The 20,914-nt window shown below is 39.8% G+C and overlaps 1 protein-coding gene across 1 annotated transcript in view; it reads left to right on the top strand.

Moving 5' to 3' along the window:
• The window catches only part of ero1b (endoplasmic reticulum oxidoreductase 1 beta), a 40,527-nt gene extending 30,605 nt beyond the window's left edge, over positions 1-9,922 (top strand). Inside the window, exons 14-16 of the mRNA XM_046046285.1 lie at positions 1,261-1,347; positions 4,227-4,360; positions 5,590-9,922. Of these exons, the coding sequence (XP_045902241.1) occupies positions 1,261-1,347; positions 4,227-4,360; positions 5,590-5,650 (282 nt within the window). The 3' untranslated portion in view covers positions 5,651-9,922. The remainder of the gene's footprint in view (positions 1-1,260; positions 1,348-4,226; positions 4,361-5,589) is intronic.
• The last annotated feature ends 10,992 nt before the right edge of the window (positions 9,923-20,914 follow it).

The following is a 20,914-nucleotide window of genomic DNA, read 5'->3' as shown; positions in this document are numbered from 1 at the left end:
CGATATACAGTGGGCTTTGTTGGCACGTTAAGAGCTAAGTAGAATAGGCTCAAATCAATATGCTATATTTAAGGAATTAGACTGCTAGTTTCCCATTACAATGTTGACTAAATAATTAAATATAAATCAAGGACAAAAACCCTCTCCCTATGTCTACGTGATTAAACTTTATAATTTTTGAATGCGTTTCCTGTCAAATCGCACGCTTTTATTTTGTAGTTTTTGCATGTATTTCCTGTCCTGACCGGCCTGGCAGTGGAGGTCTGCAGTTGGACCTTCTTGTGTAACGTCATAGTCATGAGTTAACTGGGTGTCGGGGAGCTGCACCTCAGTATAACTTGTAGCACTCGTGTGATGTTTGTGTTGGTAAAGCAGTTGTCTGGTTGTTGGTCTGTTGATGTTGTTGGTCTGATACTTGCTGCATGACACACAATGAATTTCCGAAAGGAGGAATAAATATCTATCGTCTATCAATGTACACAGCTGATCCGCCGCCAAGCAAAAGTACTTCTTAAACGACGCATCGATGAATCATTGAAATAATCTATAGAAGCTTCGAGTACTAAAATCATCGTTAGCTGCAGCCCTAATTATATTTATTATATATAATATTGATGAAGGAAGAGAGAGCAGCATTGGTTGATCCTACAGTGAAATAATGAACAAAACTTCATTTAATTGTTAATTTTAGATGTGAAATGTATTTTTTATTGGATTACTTATATTTACATACAAACTATAAACATGGGGCTGTCTTGAAACTTTTCACCGGTAGTGTAATTCAGCAGATCAGCAACACTATATTCCGTCTTCACTAGCAAGCACCACAATCAACGGGTATGATTAAATGATTTATTGAGTAACGAACAGAAGATGTATTAAGCTTGCAGTTGCTGAATAGACATTAGAAAGCGTTGTGGGGAAGCTACGGTAGGGAAATCCGCCGTAGCACCCGGGCACGACGGGCCCCCTATAAACCTATGGAGAGGAGGAAGGAGATCAGGAGGCAGGACAGAGAAAGGGGTGGGAGAGAGGGATGCAGGATACGAGGGAGAAGGGGAGGACTTAGGATGTGTGGGTATTTATGGAAATGCTGGCGATGACGCGCTTGATGTGTGGTCCCGCTCCTGAAACTCTGCCAATTAGCACCACTTATCATCACAGTTTCTGACACTTTATCAATGAGTGCTGCTTAGTACACGTTTGATCCAAAGTGCTTTTGTGTTTTCACATATTCGTCTGCTCTCTTTTACTCTTCAGGAGGAATTCCGCCTCCATTTTAAAAACATCTCTAGGATCATGGACTGTGTCGGCTGCAGCAAATGTCGACTGTGGGGAAAACTACAGGTGAGCCACTTCTGTCTCTCTGCTGGGTGTTTGCTGTCACAGGTTTTCACTGAAATATGTTCACTTGTTATTTATTTATTCTTATTAACACCAATAAAATACAAATTTCATTTACATATAACATTTCCAGAATTTAAACACATTTAGCAACATGAATCTGTAAACTTGAGCTAATGAGGCTGTCAATGGGCGTGCTAAAAGAACAGCATTAAGACTCCTTTTTAAACATATTTTTGCTGAATGGGAAACAGGTATATTATATGTACGGTAGCCAACTGCGAGAAACAACTAATGTTTAGATCCTGTTTGAATTGCGTCCTGAATTACACACACCATGTTTATCTGTTTAAAATATCATTTAAGTCAAGAAAGTCACAGTTTGTGTTGCTGTTTAATTGCAAGACTGAAAATATGTAACTACAAAGACCACAAAGCTGAGAGTCGAAGCTAACATGTGTAGATGATGATGATGATTAGCTGAGAGGGTCAAGGGTTGGTAGGATTACATCTGTGCGTGGAACATAGCTAAGCTACCTCGCTTGTAGCAAGCAAGCCATTAGCTTAGCATTACAGCACTAACATGTTGGTGACGTACGTTGTGCGTGATAAGAGATGTAGTTCATAGAGTGGTTTCACACAAGACTAAATGCTACTTTACTGCGCGGCTATGACTCAGGAGGTAGAGCGGGTTGCCCGTTAATCAGAAGGTCGACGGTCCAATCCTCGGCTCCTCCAGGCTGCCCTTGGGCAAGATACAGAACCCTGAATTGCCTCTGGTGGCTGTTCCATCAGTGTATGAATGTGTGTGAATGTTAGTTTCTGTTTGAAACAGTGAATGAAAGTGGCGCTGTACAAGTAAGGAGCATTTACATTTACATGTCTTACAAAAAACTGCGACTTTCTTGACTAAAATTATCTTAGTTGTCGCTTACTGTTGACTACCGTACATATTTTTCTAAAACAAGGAGCGGGAAAGGACTTGAACGCTCTATTGTAAATAACATGTTAATTAATGAGATTTAAAGGTGCTAGCAAGTGGTAAATTTTTTTTTTACCTTTGAACAGGGCCAGGCAAGCTGTTTCCCTCTGTTTCCAGTGTTTGTGCTAAGCTAAGCTAATCAGCTTCTGGCTGTAGCATATTTCCCAAAATTTATTCCCTATTGTGAATAGGGGTGTGACAAGACACGATAAAGAGATTTTAATACTGTTTTTAAGAAATCTTTAGTGCTGAATTATATAAAAAAAAATTCAGTATTAAACACTTAATTTCCTGCATTCTGATGAATTTTTCTGCACCAGTTTATGGTGATTTTTTTTTTTAAATTTATGTAAAGAGGAACAAAATTCAGGTGGCAGGTGATGATTCAATTTATAACTATAACAGAATCTAAGTCAGTGCAGCTCTCAGTCATTCTGTGCTGCTCTCAGATCAGTTTCTCTTGTAGATCAACTTATTTAACATCCCCCCAGCTGAGTCATGATTTAGTCTTCCCTCCACTTTTGCCGTTTCCATTACCAGTACCAGCTCAACTCGCCTCGCCTTGGTTTGGCCGTGCTCCGTTTTCCATTGCAGATATTACCCAGAGATTGTACCTGTCATGTAGCTGGTCGTCATAGTAACATCACACACAACTGTCGCGACGTAATCTTCAATGCGACACACACACCAGCGACCTACAACAGCTGTCTCTTGATTCAAGTTAAAGCGTTTCAACATTCCTCAGAATGTAAAGACAGATAAGCGGTCTTCCAGCTGTGTTTTCCTCTGCCGTTGTTGCTGCAGCGGTCTTTGTGACGACGGGAGCAGAGGGCTCTGTGAGCGGGCGGCTGGCCGGCCTCCTCCAAAGCGAGTTCGCGCAGGCTTCCCCCACCGCCACTTGAGGAGCTCCTCAACTCCGAAAACTTTCAAGCACATTTTTGTTCCGCCATCACTTTTCGTAAAACTGTCAATATTCGAAATCTCCACAGTTGATTTCTCACCTCAGAACTTCTCAGAAGTGGATTTAGATATGAAATTATGTATGAAAATTGTAAAATTTAAAACTTTCTGTTGCTGGCCTCTTTCTGGTGCACGCAAAGATGACGCAGTCAATAGTGACTATTCTCTCTGACCAATCAGCAGTCTGCTGTGTTTTCATGTCACATTTCAGTTTTGCCTCAGCTCACTTGGAACCATGACGGAGGTGATACAAAAAAAAGTACCTGGAAGCAGGTACAGGTACAACTTTTCACAAAGGAAAACCAAAAAAAAGTCGAGTCCAGCTGGTACCGTGTGGTGGAAAAGGGGCTTTAGTGTCTTTGTTTGGGGAAGTAACCTTTTTAAATGTGACTGTGGCACCTTTTCACCATAATGATAAATTATTGAATTTTAATTTAGTCATAAACTCCTGGACTTTAATAGCTCCTGTGTTTCAGCAGGTTTTCTGCTCATGTTCAAAACTTTCTGCACATTCAGTATCTCTCTCACATAAGTGTTCTCTGACATGTCCATAGAAAAGGCAGAATATTACCAGACTGTCATCATATGATAAGAAGTCGAGCTGCCCTTTACTCTGCTGTGCATTACGTTATTGATCTGCTGTTAGTGACGTTATCCCCCTCAGACCGTTTGACCGATGCAGTTATCAGTTAAACATTTGTGTTTCACTGCGTGTGGCTTGACAGTTTGTGAAAAATGTAATTTGCGTGAGTCTCACGAGATAGCTTTTTACCTGACGAGAAATATCTCGATTCAATCTCACAAGATCTTGTGACGCGTGATCTCGTCACACCCCTAATTGAAGTGAAGTTTCAGTGTAGTGATTTCTCTTTGCTGGGGAATCATGTAAGTACATTTTTAAAAGCTTACAGTTTGCACCCCTTCTGTGTGTCGTGTCCAGACTCAGGGTCTGGGGACAGCTCTGAAGATCCTCTTCTCTGAGAAGGAGATCCAGAACCTTCCTGAACACAGTCCCTCTAAAGGTTTCCAGCTGACCCGACAGGAGATCGTGGCCTTACTGAATGGCTTCGGCAGGTACGTTCATACTGTTCTTAGCTTAATCCATTTGAAGTAATATCTTGAAGATATTGATGGTGATGGTGGACATTTCTACATAATGACGTTGAATAACTAAATTCGGTGTATTAGGGATTTATGTAGAAAAAATATTCAGCCTTGATGATAGCGTAAATGTAAATGTTCCGTACTTGTATAGCGCCTTTCTAGTCTTTTCGACCACTCAAAGCGCTTTTACACTACATCTGCATTCATTCACTGAGCCTAAGTGCTCAAACTGAAACTAACATTCACACATAGCCGCCAGGGGCAATTCGGGGTTCAGTATCTTGCCCAAGGACACTTCGACATGGAGCCTGGGGGAGCCAGGGATTGAACCGCCGGCCTTCCGATTAACGGCCAACCCGCTCTACAGCCGCCCCGGTCCCACAGAATGTTATCCAGCTCAAAATACATGTGTTTAATCACTTACACAAACTCAAAACCCCTGGTGAATTGACTCAAGAACCTTTTAAGCTAATGTTTTGTCAAATGTGTAGTACTTGTAGTATTCAATGACACATTTGTCTGTAAGGCTGTTGACAAAATAATGACTCAAGGGTTTTTTTTCATTCAAAGATTTAAAAAGTATTTCAAGCTTAAACTTTGCAACTATGTAATTTTGAACAATAAAATGGTATATTATGGAAACAACTAGAGTAATTGGGTAAAGACAAACGGATTTCTTAACTTTTTGTTGAAATGAAATGGACCCCTAATTATAGAATGACTCATTTAATAATAATTTGTCCCGCTTGCTGACATTCTCTATCTCAATTCAATTCAGCTTTATTGGCATGAATGTCAAACAACAATATTGCCAAAGCTACAAATAAATTAGGATACGGATAAATAAAGAACAATTCATTTCATATAGTTCAAAGCAAAGTAAATACACAGTAAAGGTGTGTGTTTTATATATATTAATATATATATAAAAATAAAGTAAATAAAACATTAAAAGTGTGTTTGTCTTAAAAAATAAAAGTACAATTATTTAATATATTCATCAGTCTAGTCTGTTTCCAATTGTTGTCCTCAGTTCGTGGCATGGGGAGATGTATATTTCGCTGCAATGATTTGGCATTCTGGCATTTCTCCCAGTAAATAGGGGAGTTTCTGTGTGTCTGATAAAAATTTGAAGTGTTTTTCTCAATGTTTTATATTTAGGGCGTGAGGTTAGAAAGTTGTCTCTCTCTCTGTCTCAGGTTGTCCACCAGTATACATCAACTGCACAATTTCCGCCTGCTTTTGAAGGAGAAAAGGTAACAGACGGTGATGTTTCACCCGGCCAGTAGGTGGTGCCTCGGAGAACTGCAATAGTCTAATCCTCGCCCTGAAGAAGCCCTTTCTCATGGACATCAGGATCAGCAGCGAACCCTACAAACAACATTCCTAAACCACTTCTCCCTCTCTTCTCTCCCTCCTCCTCTGTCAGATAGATCATGAATGTTAACTCTTCTGCCTCCTCTTGCCTACGTCAGAGAAGTCTCTGAAAACTTCACCTGACATCTTTTTTCTCTGCAGTAAAACGTGTCGGTGATGAACTCTGACCTTTTTTCTTTTTCATTTAAATATTATTTCTTTTGGTCTGTTTTGAGAAGTTGAGCTGTGAAATCAGCAGATGTTCGACAATCTGAAGGGAATAATTGGGACGGGAAGCAACGAGGGGAAAAAACATGTCTTAAATCACTTCCTCGTTCATTTGTCTGTTTCTGGCTGACCCCGCCCTCTGCTGATATCACATCCTGTTGGACTTGTGTACCTGAGGCCGACCTTCACGGCTGTCCTGTGAAGATGTAGAAAAAGGACTCGATTTGTCCAGATTAAAACGTCAGGACGCTGCTGCTGCCGCCAGTTTGTTTTATATATTTTCCTTTCTTCCTCTCCTCTCTCTTCCTCTTCTGTTGTTTTTAGAGAAGTTTGTTGCTCAAAGCCTGAGGATCTGGACCAATCTGCTCATGTTAACCATCTCAGGCCTATGTAATGTCCGCTTGCTAGAAGGTTTGTGTGTGTGTGTGTGTGTGTGTGTGTATGCAGACATATGTGAGAAGTTTCCGCTGGCCCCACATGCTGCTGGGTTTTTGACACAGCTGATCAGAAGCTTGTGGACATTTTTTGAAGGCGTCTTCGGACATTAAACGTGTGAAATATCTCCGCAGTGACGAGGTGAATCAGATTAACTTTATGAATTCGAACGTTTTATTTTGCAAAGTGTGTAAAATATAAAACATCTAGAAAATCAAGTTTTTACATTAAAAAAAAAATTTGGAAACTCTGGATCCACCAACTCCCCCTACAAACCAATGCTGTCATCCCACCGATACTGGATTTCTGAGGTGTGAGAAAAATAAGTGCCAATTTTGAAGATTTATGTTGATGAAAATATTTAACTCAGAATCCAGCAGACCAGAGACCAGGACTGTGTCCGAATATCTTATCTCAGCGCCGTTAATTATGTTATTGTCACACAAGTGGTCAGTGGTTTACTTTTTCTATCAGCGCAATACAAGATAGTATATACGTCTCTGTGTCTGGGGACTCTGGTTCTAACACTTGATATTAAAAATAAGTTGAACATTTGTCTGGCAGATTAAACCAAACACACACCTTTAATTAGCTCTGTGATTCGTCTGATATATCAACATGAAGCAACCGATTTCATTCTAAGCTGAAGAAGCTGAACACGTTGGTGGTGTTTGCACGTGTGTGTGTGTGTGTGTGTGTGTGTGTGTAGATCAACAGTTGCAGCTATAAAATAATGGACTACGACTTGATTCAATAGTAAAATAACCATAAACTTGATTCAGTAGCAGATTTTTGCTCTTGCGATAACTAGTGATGCTTTTCGAGTTTCTGGATTAATGTTGCTGCCTGTCTGTCTAGTTGCTGCTTCGGCCATGTCGTCTTCTCAAGACACAAGTTTGTTCAAGACAGATTTATTAGATTTATTTAAATGGAAAAGCTAGGATTTGTAAGTTTTCTCAGTGTTTATATTTCAAATGTGAGCAAAGCGGAGGTGCAACGGCAGAGGGGAAAAAATATTCTCCTTAAATGGTCAGTCTGGTGTTATTCTATATATCTTTGTACCTCATTTCTGTCTGATTCTCGGCTCCAAGTCCATTGGTTCCTACTGAAGATATAAATCCACCTCTCAAATATATAGTTTAATGTTTAAAAAAAAAAAAAAGTTTCAGTGGCGGATGAATCCACATGTGGCGCTCTATAGTGAGTATTTGAGGCAGCAGGACGGTGTATGTGGGACTGAGTGGGTTTGACAGAATAAAATATAGAATATCACCAGACTTTAAATTTACCACGGCGTATGAGAGAAAATGACAGGTGATAACAAAGAGAGCCTGCAACGTCAAACAAGCAAAGGACGCGGAGCCCGTCCATCTTACGTTGACGTCATTAGACTGCATGCTGCATTCGTGACATCACCTGTATGTTTCTGATGCCTGAGAAGAGCTGCAACCACAGCTGAATGTGATGGGCTAAGACATTCGTCAATCAAACAAACAAAAATCACCCTTTTGTCAGCCTTAATAGAAAGCCTAAGTCCCTCCCCTTCTGGTGGACCACCATGGGACCTTATTTTGCAAAAAAAGAGACAACTAATGTTTATATCCCGTTTGAATATTGTCCTGAATTACACACGTTTGTCTGTGTTTAAAAGATGATTGAAGTCAAGAAAGTCGCAGTTTGTTTTAAAACTGTAAATTTGTAATTACAAAGATCACAAACCAAAAAATCTAAGCTAAGTTTACTGAAGCTAACATCACTGAAGCTAAGGTGCCTGAAGCTTCCGTTACTGAAGCTAAGTGAATTTCACGTTTCTGAAGCTGAAACTAATGTCAAAGAGTCATGTGTAGATGATGTGATGAAAGGACCAGGAGTTGTTGGATTAAACGCATCAGGTGAAATAAATCTGTGCGTGGAACATAGCTAAGCTACCTAGCTAGTAGCAAGTAAGCAATGAACGTTAGCTTAGCATTACAGTGCTAACACATTAGTCACGTATATTGTGTGAGACAAGAGATGGAGATCATTAAACGGTTTTACACAAATGTAAATGTTGCTTTATTGCTTTACGACAAACTGCGACTTTCTTGACTTAAATAATCTTTAAACTGAAAAACATCGTGTGTAATTCAGGACACAATTCAAAAGGGTTCTAAGCATTAGTTGTCTCGCTAACTACTGTACATATTTTTTCTGAAATAAGGTCCCTTGAGAGGGAAGGGGGAGGACTCCATACTATTACTAATATTGTCGTAGTGGGCGCCTAGTGGCTGTTAGGAGAACTGCATATTGGGATATTTTCGCGGTGGCGGTCGCTGCTTTGGCGTGTGTTAAAAGATGACGCTGGATGAGGCGTTTCCACACATTTAGTCACATTTCGACTGTTTCTTTTGTTCAGCAGTAAAATGTGAAGTGGACCAAAGAATTTTAAGTTAACTACATTCGTTTGTGTTTGTGATACCCAGGAAGTGTTTTTTATCTTTTACTTGATTGATTCTATGATAGTTTGGAGACATGATGTTACAATAAGTCCTGGCTTTTCAGATGTTTAAGCTTTTGTTTTTTCTGGCCATACATTATAAATGCAGATTTGGCTGATGTGTCTTGTTCAAAATCTAAAAATAGGATATTGAAAATATCAGTACTCCTGCTTGGCCCTGCCGTGTGCTTTAACACAATATTGGAGCCTTTGTTTGTTTGAGGTGGGGGTTCATTAATGCTATTTAAACTTGTTTTGTTTTTTGTGAGAAATAAGGTTTGTGCCAACGAGACGGAAACAGTCGTCTGAGAGTTTGTGTTTCTGGGTGCAAAACATAAAGTGTGCGTAAAAAATAAATAAGACATAAATAAAAAATAAAACCCCTTAGTTTAAAAAGCAATTAAATAATTCTTAAATTTTCCAATTGAAATGTGGATGAAACAAAAACTAAAAGTTTAAGTAAATAATCCTTTAAAATCAGAAGCTGGAAACCCGGAATAATTTTTTTGTGAACTGAAACATGAAGAGTCAGATAGATGGAAGTAAATTTTTTCCTTTCAGTGAAATTAAAATTTAAAATAGTACTCAGTAGTTTTTACGTTGCACAAGTAGGGATTCTGCTGCTTAAACATTTTAAACCATTATGACCTTTTTTGTTGCCTCCATCATTATCAGGTTATTATAAATTCGTCTTCCAGCCTCCGTAAGAGAGTCTGGCTTTGTTTCTTTGTGTGGATGTGTAGCAGAATGTGTGTATGTGTGAGTATGTGGGTGCATGCCTTCCTCCGAGCCTTGCATGCCTTCCAGCAGCTGGACATCCCGCTCGGCAGCCTTAAAACTAATTTGCTTTTTTTGGAAAAAAAATGGTCTGCTTCAGATTTTCACGCCCTGCAGTTTGTAAAAGGCAGCACACGTTGACGTTTTCTTTCTTTTGCTTTCTGATCTCTAAGAATATATATATATAGTTGCACCATGTCAATGTGTGTACCTGTTGAGTATATTTATTTGCACAGAGGAATAAATATTTCTGGACATCACTGACTCTGTTTGGTTTTTGGTTACAATCTCCTGCAAGTTTCAAACTGATCCAGAAAAACTTTTTTTTTTGTGATTGTTATTAGACCTTTTATTTGGGAAATGCATCTCTGTGACATTCTCAGTCATCCAGGTCATAGTTATCCAAGGCAGGTTGGTTGAAGACACTCAGAGAGTAGACGCCCATTGTAAATCAAGAGACATTAATATGGAGTTGGTCCCTCTTTGCAGCTCTAACAGCTTCCACTCTTCTGGGAAATGCGTTCTACAAGATGTTGGAGTTTGTCTATGTTTTTGCCCGTTCATTATGAAGAGCGTTTGTGATCTCCGTTCAAGTTCATCCTGAAGGTGTTGGATAGGGTTGAGGTCAGGGCTCTGAGCGGGCCGGTCCAGTTCTTTCACACCAAACTGGGAAAACCTTTTCTTCATGGAGCTGGCTTTGTGCACGTGGAGAAGGCCAAACAGAAACTGTTGAAAGAACTATTGTCTAAATTTGTACGCTAGAGCTTTAAGATTTCCTTTAACAAAGACAACACCATGAATAAAAAGCCCTACCAAAAGTATTAGGACAGTGGCGTCACAATACTTTTGTCCATCTAGTGTGATGATAATGCGGCAAGAAAGGCAGTGAAGAAGACTGCACACTGGTGAACATTATTTAAAACTGTCACTCAACATGTTTGTGAGGCCTGGTGAGAAACACTGAATGTAAAAAAAATCTTTGTTTACAATAAAACTCCACAGGGCATCTGAAGTTTACAGCACTGGGTTAGCTTAGTGTAGCATAAAGATTGTAAGCTGGGGAAACAGCTAGTGGCTCTGTGAGGCTATGTTAAATGCAAACAACAGCATGCAAACGTACTCAATACATGTAGAGCTACGCGGTCAAGTTAGTATGAATAAATATGCAACGTCTGGTTAGACGTTTTAAAATAAAACTCTTGGTTAACATTGTGAAACTTAGCAGTTTGGTTAGGTTTAGGCAACAAAAGTACTTGTTTAGGAAAAGATCATGGTTTGGGTTCAAATAACTGTTACTTAACTCAAAAGAATCACTATTGAGTCTTTGTTTCATGCGGGAAACAAACCCTGTTCTTTGCGTTCAAACTCCAGTTTCTGACCCACCCATCCACCGCAGTCTCCTCCTTACTTGGACTGTTATTTATACCAGGCCTACTTGTAGCGTTAAACAATGACGCTAAAGTCTACATTGTGCCTTGGTACCAAACAACCCATTCTCATCCCAGGGCGTCACATATAGACGCTTGGTCAAGACCCCATGGCATCGTTTTTAACCCCCTGGGTACCCTTAAGCGTCATTTTTGTACGTGTAGGGCACCGCGGTCAAGTTAGTAACTATGCAACGGCCGGTTAGACTTTCAAAATAAAACTAGTGGTTAATGTTGTACAATGTTGTAAAATATAAAACATTGCAGTTTGGTTAGGTTTAGGCAACAAATTTACTTGGTTAGGTTTATGAAAGGATCATGATTTGTGTTAAAATTTCATGTTACTTTCATGACTTCAATTACCTAAGTTAAGTAACGTAAGTTATGTAATTTACGTTACATCACTAACAGGAATCAATGTTGACCGGTTGTCCGGTCTTTGGCCCACCCATCCACTCCAACCACCCCCTTACTTGGACTTCTCGGTTATTTATAGTATAGCAATAGCAGTACTTTTAGCTTTGAACAGTGGTGCTAAAGAGCTTCCCCCCAGTGTGTTGATCTATGGCGCTAATGCCTGCCATGTGTTGGTACCAGATACCGAAGGACATGGAAAAGCGTAGATATGACGCTATGGTCATGAGAACGGGCTGATCTGGTTTGTTTTAATTTGTATCCAAAAGGATAAAACAAAACCAGAAGAAGAGTTTTATCGTGGATTTCATAGATACTTAGGTACTTATGGTACTTGGGTCAACCAAAGGGCACTTGGTGCTCCCCATGAGCCTTCTCATGTGAAATTACTTGCAAGCTTCCCACAGACAAATCCTGAACCTTCCTCAGGCTGATTGCTGACGTACTGCGGTAAGTGTGTTGACTCATTTCCGTTTCCGGTGCTTGTGTGTCGGTAGTGTGTTGTGCTGCTCTCGCTAAATACCAGTTAAATTTGTTAATTTGTCATTACAGCGGCCATCTGTCCGCTAAACACTTATACTTACAGTAATTTTGCCTAAGCACTCACACTTCTTTCCATCTTTTAGTGACTGCTGATCAATCTCATAGTTGTTTTCAAAAGTTTTGGTAGCTAACGCTACAGTACCTTAGCTTAGCCGTTAGCGACTTTAGCTAGCGATGGCTTCTCCTTCTCCCTCTCGCTCTCCTACTTTCTCCTGCTCGGTGTGTCAGATGTTCAGTTACTCCTCTGCCTCCTTTAGCGGTAATGGTACATGTAATAAGTGTAGTTTATTTGTAGAAATGGAGGCGAGGCTCAGTGATTTAGAAGTCCGGCTCCGCACCTTGGTAGATCTGTGCAGCCAGGAAGGAGTTGCTGGGTGACTGTCCGAAGGAGGAATAGTCGTAAGCATTCAATGCCCACGGGACAAATTTTCCCCACTCAGCGACACCCGCTGAAAAACCAACTCTGATCATTGGCAGCTCCATTTTGAGAAACGTGAAGTTAGCGAAGCCAGCGGCCACAGTTAAGTGCATCCCTGGGGCCAGAGCGGGCGACATTGAGTCTTATTTGAAACTGCTGACTAAGGATAAACGTAAATACAGTAAGATTGTTATTCACGTCGGCGGTAATGACTCCCGGTTACGCCAATCGGAGGTCACTAAGATTAATGTTGAGTCGGTGTGTACATATGCAAAAACAATGTTGGACACCGTAGTTTTCTCTGGACCCCTGCCAAATCTGACCAGTGATGACATGTATGTCGAGGTGGTGTCCAGCAAACGATGTGGGCTTTGTAGATCATTGGCAGACCTTCTGGGGAAGACCTGATCTGATTCGGACAGACGGCATCCATCCCACTTGGGAAGGAGCAGCTCTCATTTCTAGAAATCTGGCCAAGTTTATTAGTGGACCAAATCCATGACAACCCAGAGTTGAGACCAGGAGGCAAAGTCGCAGTCTAACACACTTCTCTGCCCTTCTATTTCAGCAGTTACCCACCCAAAACCCTACGCAGAGTCGCAGTCTAAGTTTCTAAGTTGATAAAAACATGATTGAACAAGCTTTGTGGTGTGCTGCTCGAAATTTAAATTACTATCAAACCAAACACCAAGGTTCTTTGCCACAGGCTTAATGTGATTTACTAGGGAACCAGCAGATGGCAGTATTTGATTTGCCATCTGCTGAGACCGGATGACCAGGATTTCTGTTTTGTCTGAGCTCAGCTGGAGGAAATTATTTGACATCCATTTTTTAACTTCACAAAGGCAGTTGTTAAGTGAACTCAGCATTCCAGGGTCTGTGGATCTGACGGGCAAGTATATTTGCGTGTCATCCGCATAAATATGAAAAGAAATGCTATGTTTATGGATAATATGTCCAAGGGGAAGCAGATACAATATATGAACATTTTCATTATAATCCATTTGGAGAACATTTTCAATTTTTTTAAAATAGCATATGACAACTGTAACTGTGCGAATCATTAGAAGTTAGGCTCAGAGACTCTTCAAAAAAACAAAGATTTGGAGAAATATTAAGTTTAGTCATTCAAGTTTAACTTGTGCATCAGTTTTAATCACCTTCACAATGTTCATCACCCTCTGAAAACATTACATACCGAGTGAGGTGCAAAACTTTAAAAGCTTATAAAGGAGAGGTCACATTCCAAATGTTAGGAATGTCTGCAGCTCGCACTGAAAATAAACTGCAGGTCGATGCGTTGCCTCATTTAGCCAGAGTGTAATGTCCGGCATTTTGTACGAGATGTCCGGGCAAACACACAGCTTTGACCACATATCCCTGTACAGGACTCCACCTCGAGCCAGCAACAACAAATACAGTCATTAATTAAGCTGTACATTTTTTTTTTTGTCTAAAACAAAAAAGATATTTCCCTCCTCCATCTCCACTGGATGCCTGATAGGATTATGACCAAGAGTGCGCTTGGAGGGTTTCAGCTGAGCAGTCACGGGAGAAGCTCAAGCACTGCGGCGGCAGGAAAACAGACAAAACAGTGACAGAATCACATCACACGCAAGTAACATCTTGGTGATGCACAAGATGCAGAAAAAACAACCCTGAAATATAGCAGCAGATTAACACAGCAGACTGCATCCTTTGTCGCCCGATTGCACAAACGCTTCCAGGCCCACAACGCATGAAGATGTTAAGGCACCATCAGGAGAACATCACTTCCACCTTCCATCACATGGAGTCCTGGGACGTGAGACATTTCCTGATTCATGGTTCTTTTGGTGATCTTCTCTTACTTCAAAGAAATCTAATGAGGGAGTACGTTTTCTAGTGACTTTTCAAAGACTCGCGTTCTGTACAGGCCACAGTTATCAGCTTCTTCTTCTCCCAAATCAGATTGTATCCTTAAACTTGCAAAAACTGATTTTTTTGGCCACGGAAACAAGTTGTGAAACCAACACTGACCTTTTCAGTTGATACGGTGAACCGCAAATGTTTACACATCCAGCAGTTCCAGACAAGTTTTAGCTCTGTTTTTGTTTTCCACCAACTCCTGAGTGTAATATCAGGCTTTTAAGCTGCAAGATGGTCTTCTATGTTTACCAGCTAGTCACTTACTGTTTGGTGCTGAGCAGCTGGTGTACAGTGGGTTATTAGAGCTTTTTCACTTAAAACAGCTGCTTGCTTGCTGCAGCTGAAAATGATGCTATGAGAGCGATGGTAGTGAACCACAAGGGTAAAGTTGTGGGTTGGACAGCTAAACAATGAGTTGAACCTCACTATGAAGCTCTCTAAAGCCGAGGGGAGCTGCATCACTGATGCCTTTCACATAGTGTTACTTTCGTCAGACGAAACTAAACACAGCCTTTTTTTCCCCCGTGACCAAAACGAGACGGCAACAATGTCCTTCAACGGCGACTGCGACTATATTAACATACAATGTTGTTGACGAAAAATGACAAGACTAAAATTTAATTCATAAGATAAAAATGTTACTAAAATCTCTGTCAGTATGAGGAGACAAAATATTATAGGCCATATTTTCTCCCTATAAGCTTTCACTTAAATATTGTTCATTCAGAGGTATTCTTCTTCCTGTGCTTTGAATGCTGGCCGACTGGGGTGACGCCTGGTGCGTGAGGAAAACATTACAGAGGAGAATGCAAACTCTGGTGATGAACACAACATGCTAGGGAGAAAGAGGTGCTTATATCAGCTCCCCTAAAAGCATGATTTGTGATATTTCATTCCCTCTGGCTGGATGAATATAACACATGATCCATGTAGGCCTACTACTGCTGCTTGGTGCTCCCCACAGTGCCACGCAACTTTCTTACTTCTTCCCTCTCATGGAGGCCACAAACACAGCCGCAGCTGTGAAACGTAATTGTAGCAAAATGGCTACATGTGATAGTAAAAATTATTATTATTATTATTATAATAATAAGATAAACATGCCTGATACTTTCAGCCCCAGGCCTACATGCTTGCAGCTATTCAGCAGAAAGAATCACAGTTGTCCCCCTCCTCCCTGTCACGGAAAAAAAAAAACTGAGCTCCCCAAAAGCTATGTATAGTTCGCACACTGATGTGGTTGTAAGATTTGTGAAAAAAAAAACACTACAAACTTGAAGCGGCATATCAACGCTAACCACCTGGGAATTGAGGTAAGTTAATGTCTCCTTTGCAGTAAAAAATGAGAACAAAGCTAACATTCGAGTCATATCTCTATTTGGGTTCGAGCAGATTGACCAAAATGCTAATCAAAATTATACGAATGAGTAGAAAAGACTAAAATGATGGTTAGAGGAAAACTAGACCAAAATACTTTTGATTTTCTTTTGACCAAAATACCTAGACTTTTAGTAAACTAAAACTTCCACCCATCTATTGTCAACCGTTTATCCTGCGAACAGAGTTTAACTAAAACTTGACTAAAAAAAAAATAAAAATATATATAGTATACAGTGGACTAAATATGACAAAAACTAAGAACATTTGACACAAGACTAAGATGGCTGAAAAATTAACACTACTTTCACATTTGTCCCATTGTTTTCACATTGTCATTTGATAAAAAAAAAAAAAAAAAAAACATTAAAAAAAACACAAAGTATTTCAAGTTAACTTACTAGACAGTTTAGTAGATATTAATATTGACAACTGAATATGGAAACTGAATGGAAGCATTCAAACCTAGGCATTCATCCACTCTGTAAAAAGATCTGACCAGCTTTGTTGGTTGAACTTATTAGTGCAGCTCAACAGTTAAACGCCAGAAAATGACCCTCAGCAATGCGTGCATGCCTTTTTCCTTCTTGATGACGTTGGAAAGAAAGTGCTGGCTCTCTGGGTTTCTAATTTTAGGTGAGGGGTGTTTAAATGCTCACAAATGTCCACTGAGTCTTTCAAGATCACAGGAACAGCTTCTCGGCCATGAATGGATTGACTGACTAGTTGGCTAGTGGATTTATTAGCTTTTTAGTCAAAACTGTGAACACATTCACAGAGAAGACAATATTTTTACTGAGGCTTTAATGGTGTTCTAACTTTAAATGATGCACATTTCATGGAAAATTGTGGCATTCCTGGTAAGGGATTGAACAAATAATTGAGTTACAACAAACTGTTGTCTTTGACAAATTTATTAATAAAAAGAGAATAAACAGAGAAGTACTATAACACAGATAATTATTAGTAGTAGTAGTAGTAGTAGTAGTCGTCGACAACATTACATCTCTAGCTCTGTCAGCTGACAGTTCAACTGCTTTCGGTGCCCAAAAGTGAAATGACATTTCAACAGCTTTGAGCCTCTACACATCAACTGACAAACAAATGTATATACTCTTAAACTCAAGTCAGTTCAACTGCTGTCACTGCTCACATACCAAGTGCCACTTCAACTATGTACACTTCAGCTATGTGTGGCACTTCAACTATGACATTTTTCAACTGCTTTCATTCCTTAGACTTCAACTGATTATTCAGCTACTTTTTGGGCTCACTCATCAATTGTCATTGTTCAACTGCTTTCATGGTTCAAACATCAACTGACAACTACATTATCTGATTTTGATAAATATTGACATATGTGTCCCACACAGGAATTACCTATTGTACCTTTAAGAAACATTTCAAATGCACAAAATTAATATTTTAACCTGTATCAATGTACATGAGCACACATTTTCTTTGATAAATGTTGTCTTTTACAGTCTGAATATGATGCTTTACCCAATATCAACCAATGGATTCATTCTATATCCCAAAATTTACCCAACGACAGACTTATTTGAACGTTATTTGAAGCCGATGCCAAGCATCTCCTGGATAACATCTCTGTCAAAGTTAAGTATCAGATCCCAATCGCTGGAACCCTTTCAGCATTATTCGCACTATTATAGCCATGGAATATGCTGTGGTGGAGGAGCTGGGAGAAAGATGAAACGAAGCCTGAAACGAAATCACCTGGAAACCTGTGGATGTACTCTGTGTGCAAGCAAGTGTGCGTCATGGCAAAGAACAGTGCAGGCTGTACAAGGACAACACCTGGCAGGCACTTTTATTTTTTGCCAGTCACACATCACACCGCACGCACAAACACACACTCTCCACTCCCTAAGAAAACACACACAAGTCCCTGAGTGGCCCAGAGGGGGTCTCAGATCTCTGCTACCTAACAGTTTGGCAGCAGACAGTAGCCTCTCAATTACCATTATCCCTCCAGGCACGCACACAAACTCGAGCATATACACATACACAAACTTGTAACCTTCACACCTTTCATGCTATTTCAACAGATAAAAAGTTTCCAAAGCTTTGTTCTTCGTGTCTTGGGCTACCTATTAAAAACTGGACGTGCTCTCAGCCACAAAGCTGTAACATTTAAAGTATGATCATATCTGCTTCAGTGAAAATGTCAGTAGTTAGTAATCAATGTGTTTTTGAAAGTAGAGTGTCACCATTTAATGAAGACTGCCTCAGCAAAATGAGCTTTACTGCCTATCCCAGATTATTCCTCCTTTTAGATCTCATGCATATTCCTAAAGCACAAGGAGCTTTGAATGATAACAATAAAACTCAAAGCGCTTCACAGTGAAGTGGGGGGGACTCGCCTCAACCAGCACCCATGTGCAGCACCCACCTGGGTGATGCATGGCAGCCATTTAGTGCCAGAACGCTCACCACACATCAGCGCTGAGACACAATGAGTTGGAAACCAGGAAAGTCAATGATTTGTTTGGAAAAAAAACATCCTGATTTCACCTCAGAGACCAACTGCCCTATTTGTGTCCAGATATGATATGCTGCAAGTCCCACTGACCCATCGGGTCAAGAGGAAATTACAGTTAAGTGTCCACAGATATACACAGATCTAGAAACTATGGGAAAGATCACAACCTTTGGAAGCTGTACTGTATACAACCCCATCAGGCAGGGTGTATTCTGGGAGTCGTGGTACAGGAAGTGGTTAACATGGTATCTCTTTCCAAGTGTGTGTGTGTGTGGGTGTGGGGGGGGAGTAACAGTATCTTCAGATCAGTTTGCATTTCTAGGCATGTTTTCAGCTGAGTGGGAGATTAGCACAACACTTGGCAATGTTTCTATTCCAATCTGATTTCCAGGAAAAATCGTTTTTTCTGTCCTATTCTAATATATTAAATGCTTGCAAGAGTCTTTTAAGGCCAGTGGAAAAGGACTGACTGACTGGTGGATTCATCGACTTGCTGAGTTTGGTATTGCTGTTAAACCTGTAAAAAAAAAAAAAAAAAATAGAATATTCTTACTAAAGGCTTTATTTACACTATGTGCTCACTTTAAGTGATGCCTACATTTAAACTTTTATGTACAGTATATCTTATACATTTCAATTTCTTTCTGTGTTCCTCATCAAATTACATTGTATAATTAGAACTGTCTAACCTCTACGTATCAACTGACAAGTCAACTAATTTGCATTCCTCAAACAAAAGTTTCAATATTTAAAATGATATTTCACTGCTTACAAGAATTTTATACCACTGTGGTTGGTAATTGTGAATTCTAATCAATATAAAAAAAATCTAATATCAAAAGATAACAGGATGCTAACATAATTTTAAAGACATTTATATGTATGTTAAGGACACATTGCTGTGAGATGTTGAGATCAGTGCACCTGTCGACCAACATCACCCAAAATTTCTCCAGTATGATACAGAGTCGTGTGTTCAGACAGAAAGCGGTGAACTACATTGAAAATTGATTTAAAAAACAGGTGGTGAGAAGTGTAAGGAGCTGTAGTCAGGGTGTGTTTAGCTTAGTTTAGCATAAAGACTGGAGGCAGTGAAAAACGGGCGGATGTCTCTCCAATCTTGAGATGATAAATCAACATGTTGTACCTCGCTTGGTTAACCCTTACACCGGATACCAAACTTCTTATCACACTCGGGAATGACGCAAAAAAGCATATCGGCGATCAGTCTTTGAAGTTTCTCAAAACCAAGTATAAGTAAAATGGCAAGCGCAGTGAGTCAGTTTTACTTTGCGTGAGTGTATCTATTTTGCAGTAAAAGAACTGCAGCCCATCATCTTGCTAGAGGTACAATTAAAACATACAGTTTGCATACAAGGGCTGGTTCTATAAATACTTCACTGTCTGTGCCCCCAAGGTTATCCCTCTTAGGGCCCCTAGGTGTACAGGGCCAGCCCTGACAGCGACCCACATCAGTACATTTTACCATAAGCTCCAAGTCATGTTGGGAACATGAGGGTAATGTTTATAACATTACACAGTATGGAATCAGGTTAGTAGTCGTCTGAGGTACAAGGAACGGGAGCGTACAGGTGACAATTCGAGCAGGAGAGATGTGTCTCTGGTCTACAAAGATAGGCTTCATTCATTATGAAAACAGCAAATTACTTGAATTTTCAGTCAGTCCTTTTTGTTTGCATTCAACTGGAAAAGGTTACCTGTAACACTTTGTTTCCAGAGGGCAGTGTCAACAAGACGACAGAAGGTATATATTACATAAATGACCTGTGAACGAACCATAATCTGTTTTATCACACAATATGAAACAGACATAAAACTGGACTGTTTCCTGGTTTAAACTAAGAAATATTTCAACCAATAAAATAAACTTCATCACATTCCTAAACTTTGTTGCTTCAATACATAAGCAGTTGGTTCCAAAATAAGCATGAACTGATGCAGTCTGCCAGTGTGAGCACCTCCCCTGTTTAGGGATGAGCTCATAACACACAATCATGTACGTGAACACCGCAACGTCGCCTTGTTGTAAGAAGTGCTGATCATGGAGGGCAATCCATTAATTTCATCCAGAAGCACTTTTGCCCCTGAGTGAAAGTTAAAGACATCTGATGGTTAATTGTGGTTTAAACTATTCTATGGTCAACACCTGATGCCAAAAAGTGGATCACTTCACAAATCTGACGTAGAACATTAAAAACAATTATGATAAAATCTAAAACAAATAAGTACAAGTAAAATTAAGTAAAAGCTTTTTTCAGTTCTTTTTCATCAATAAAATATCTTAATAAAAAAATTAAGTCCTAATTCAAGTGTGTGATTCAAGTGAATAAAATCAAAAATGTCTTGAATATTTATTGAACCTTTGTTATATTGTTATTGAAATAAATTATATCGCGATAATTATTGTTATTGTCCAGCCCTACTACTAGAACAGGGACTACCCAGCTTAACAGTTCCTGGCTTTTCCCAAGCGGAGTGCAGGTTTGGGTGGAGCAGGACCCAAACAGAAACTGAAATTTCATTATGGGTTTTCCCCCCCAACTGCATTTTTTTTTTAAACTGAGTTCAAAATAGGTTTGAGCTGTAGAGTTGGGTTAGTAATATGAAGCTGATTGTGTACTGAACTCTTAAACCACAGATT

The sequence above is a fragment of the Micropterus dolomieu genome, linkage group LG01 (genome assembly GCF_021292245.1).
Source record: "Micropterus dolomieu isolate WLL.071019.BEF.003 ecotype Adirondacks linkage group LG01, ASM2129224v1, whole genome shotgun sequence".
Classification (NCBI taxonomy): Eukaryota; Metazoa; Chordata; class Actinopteri; order Centrarchiformes; family Centrarchidae; genus Micropterus; species Micropterus dolomieu.
This window is presented reverse-complemented; position numbering and strand designations above follow the sequence as displayed.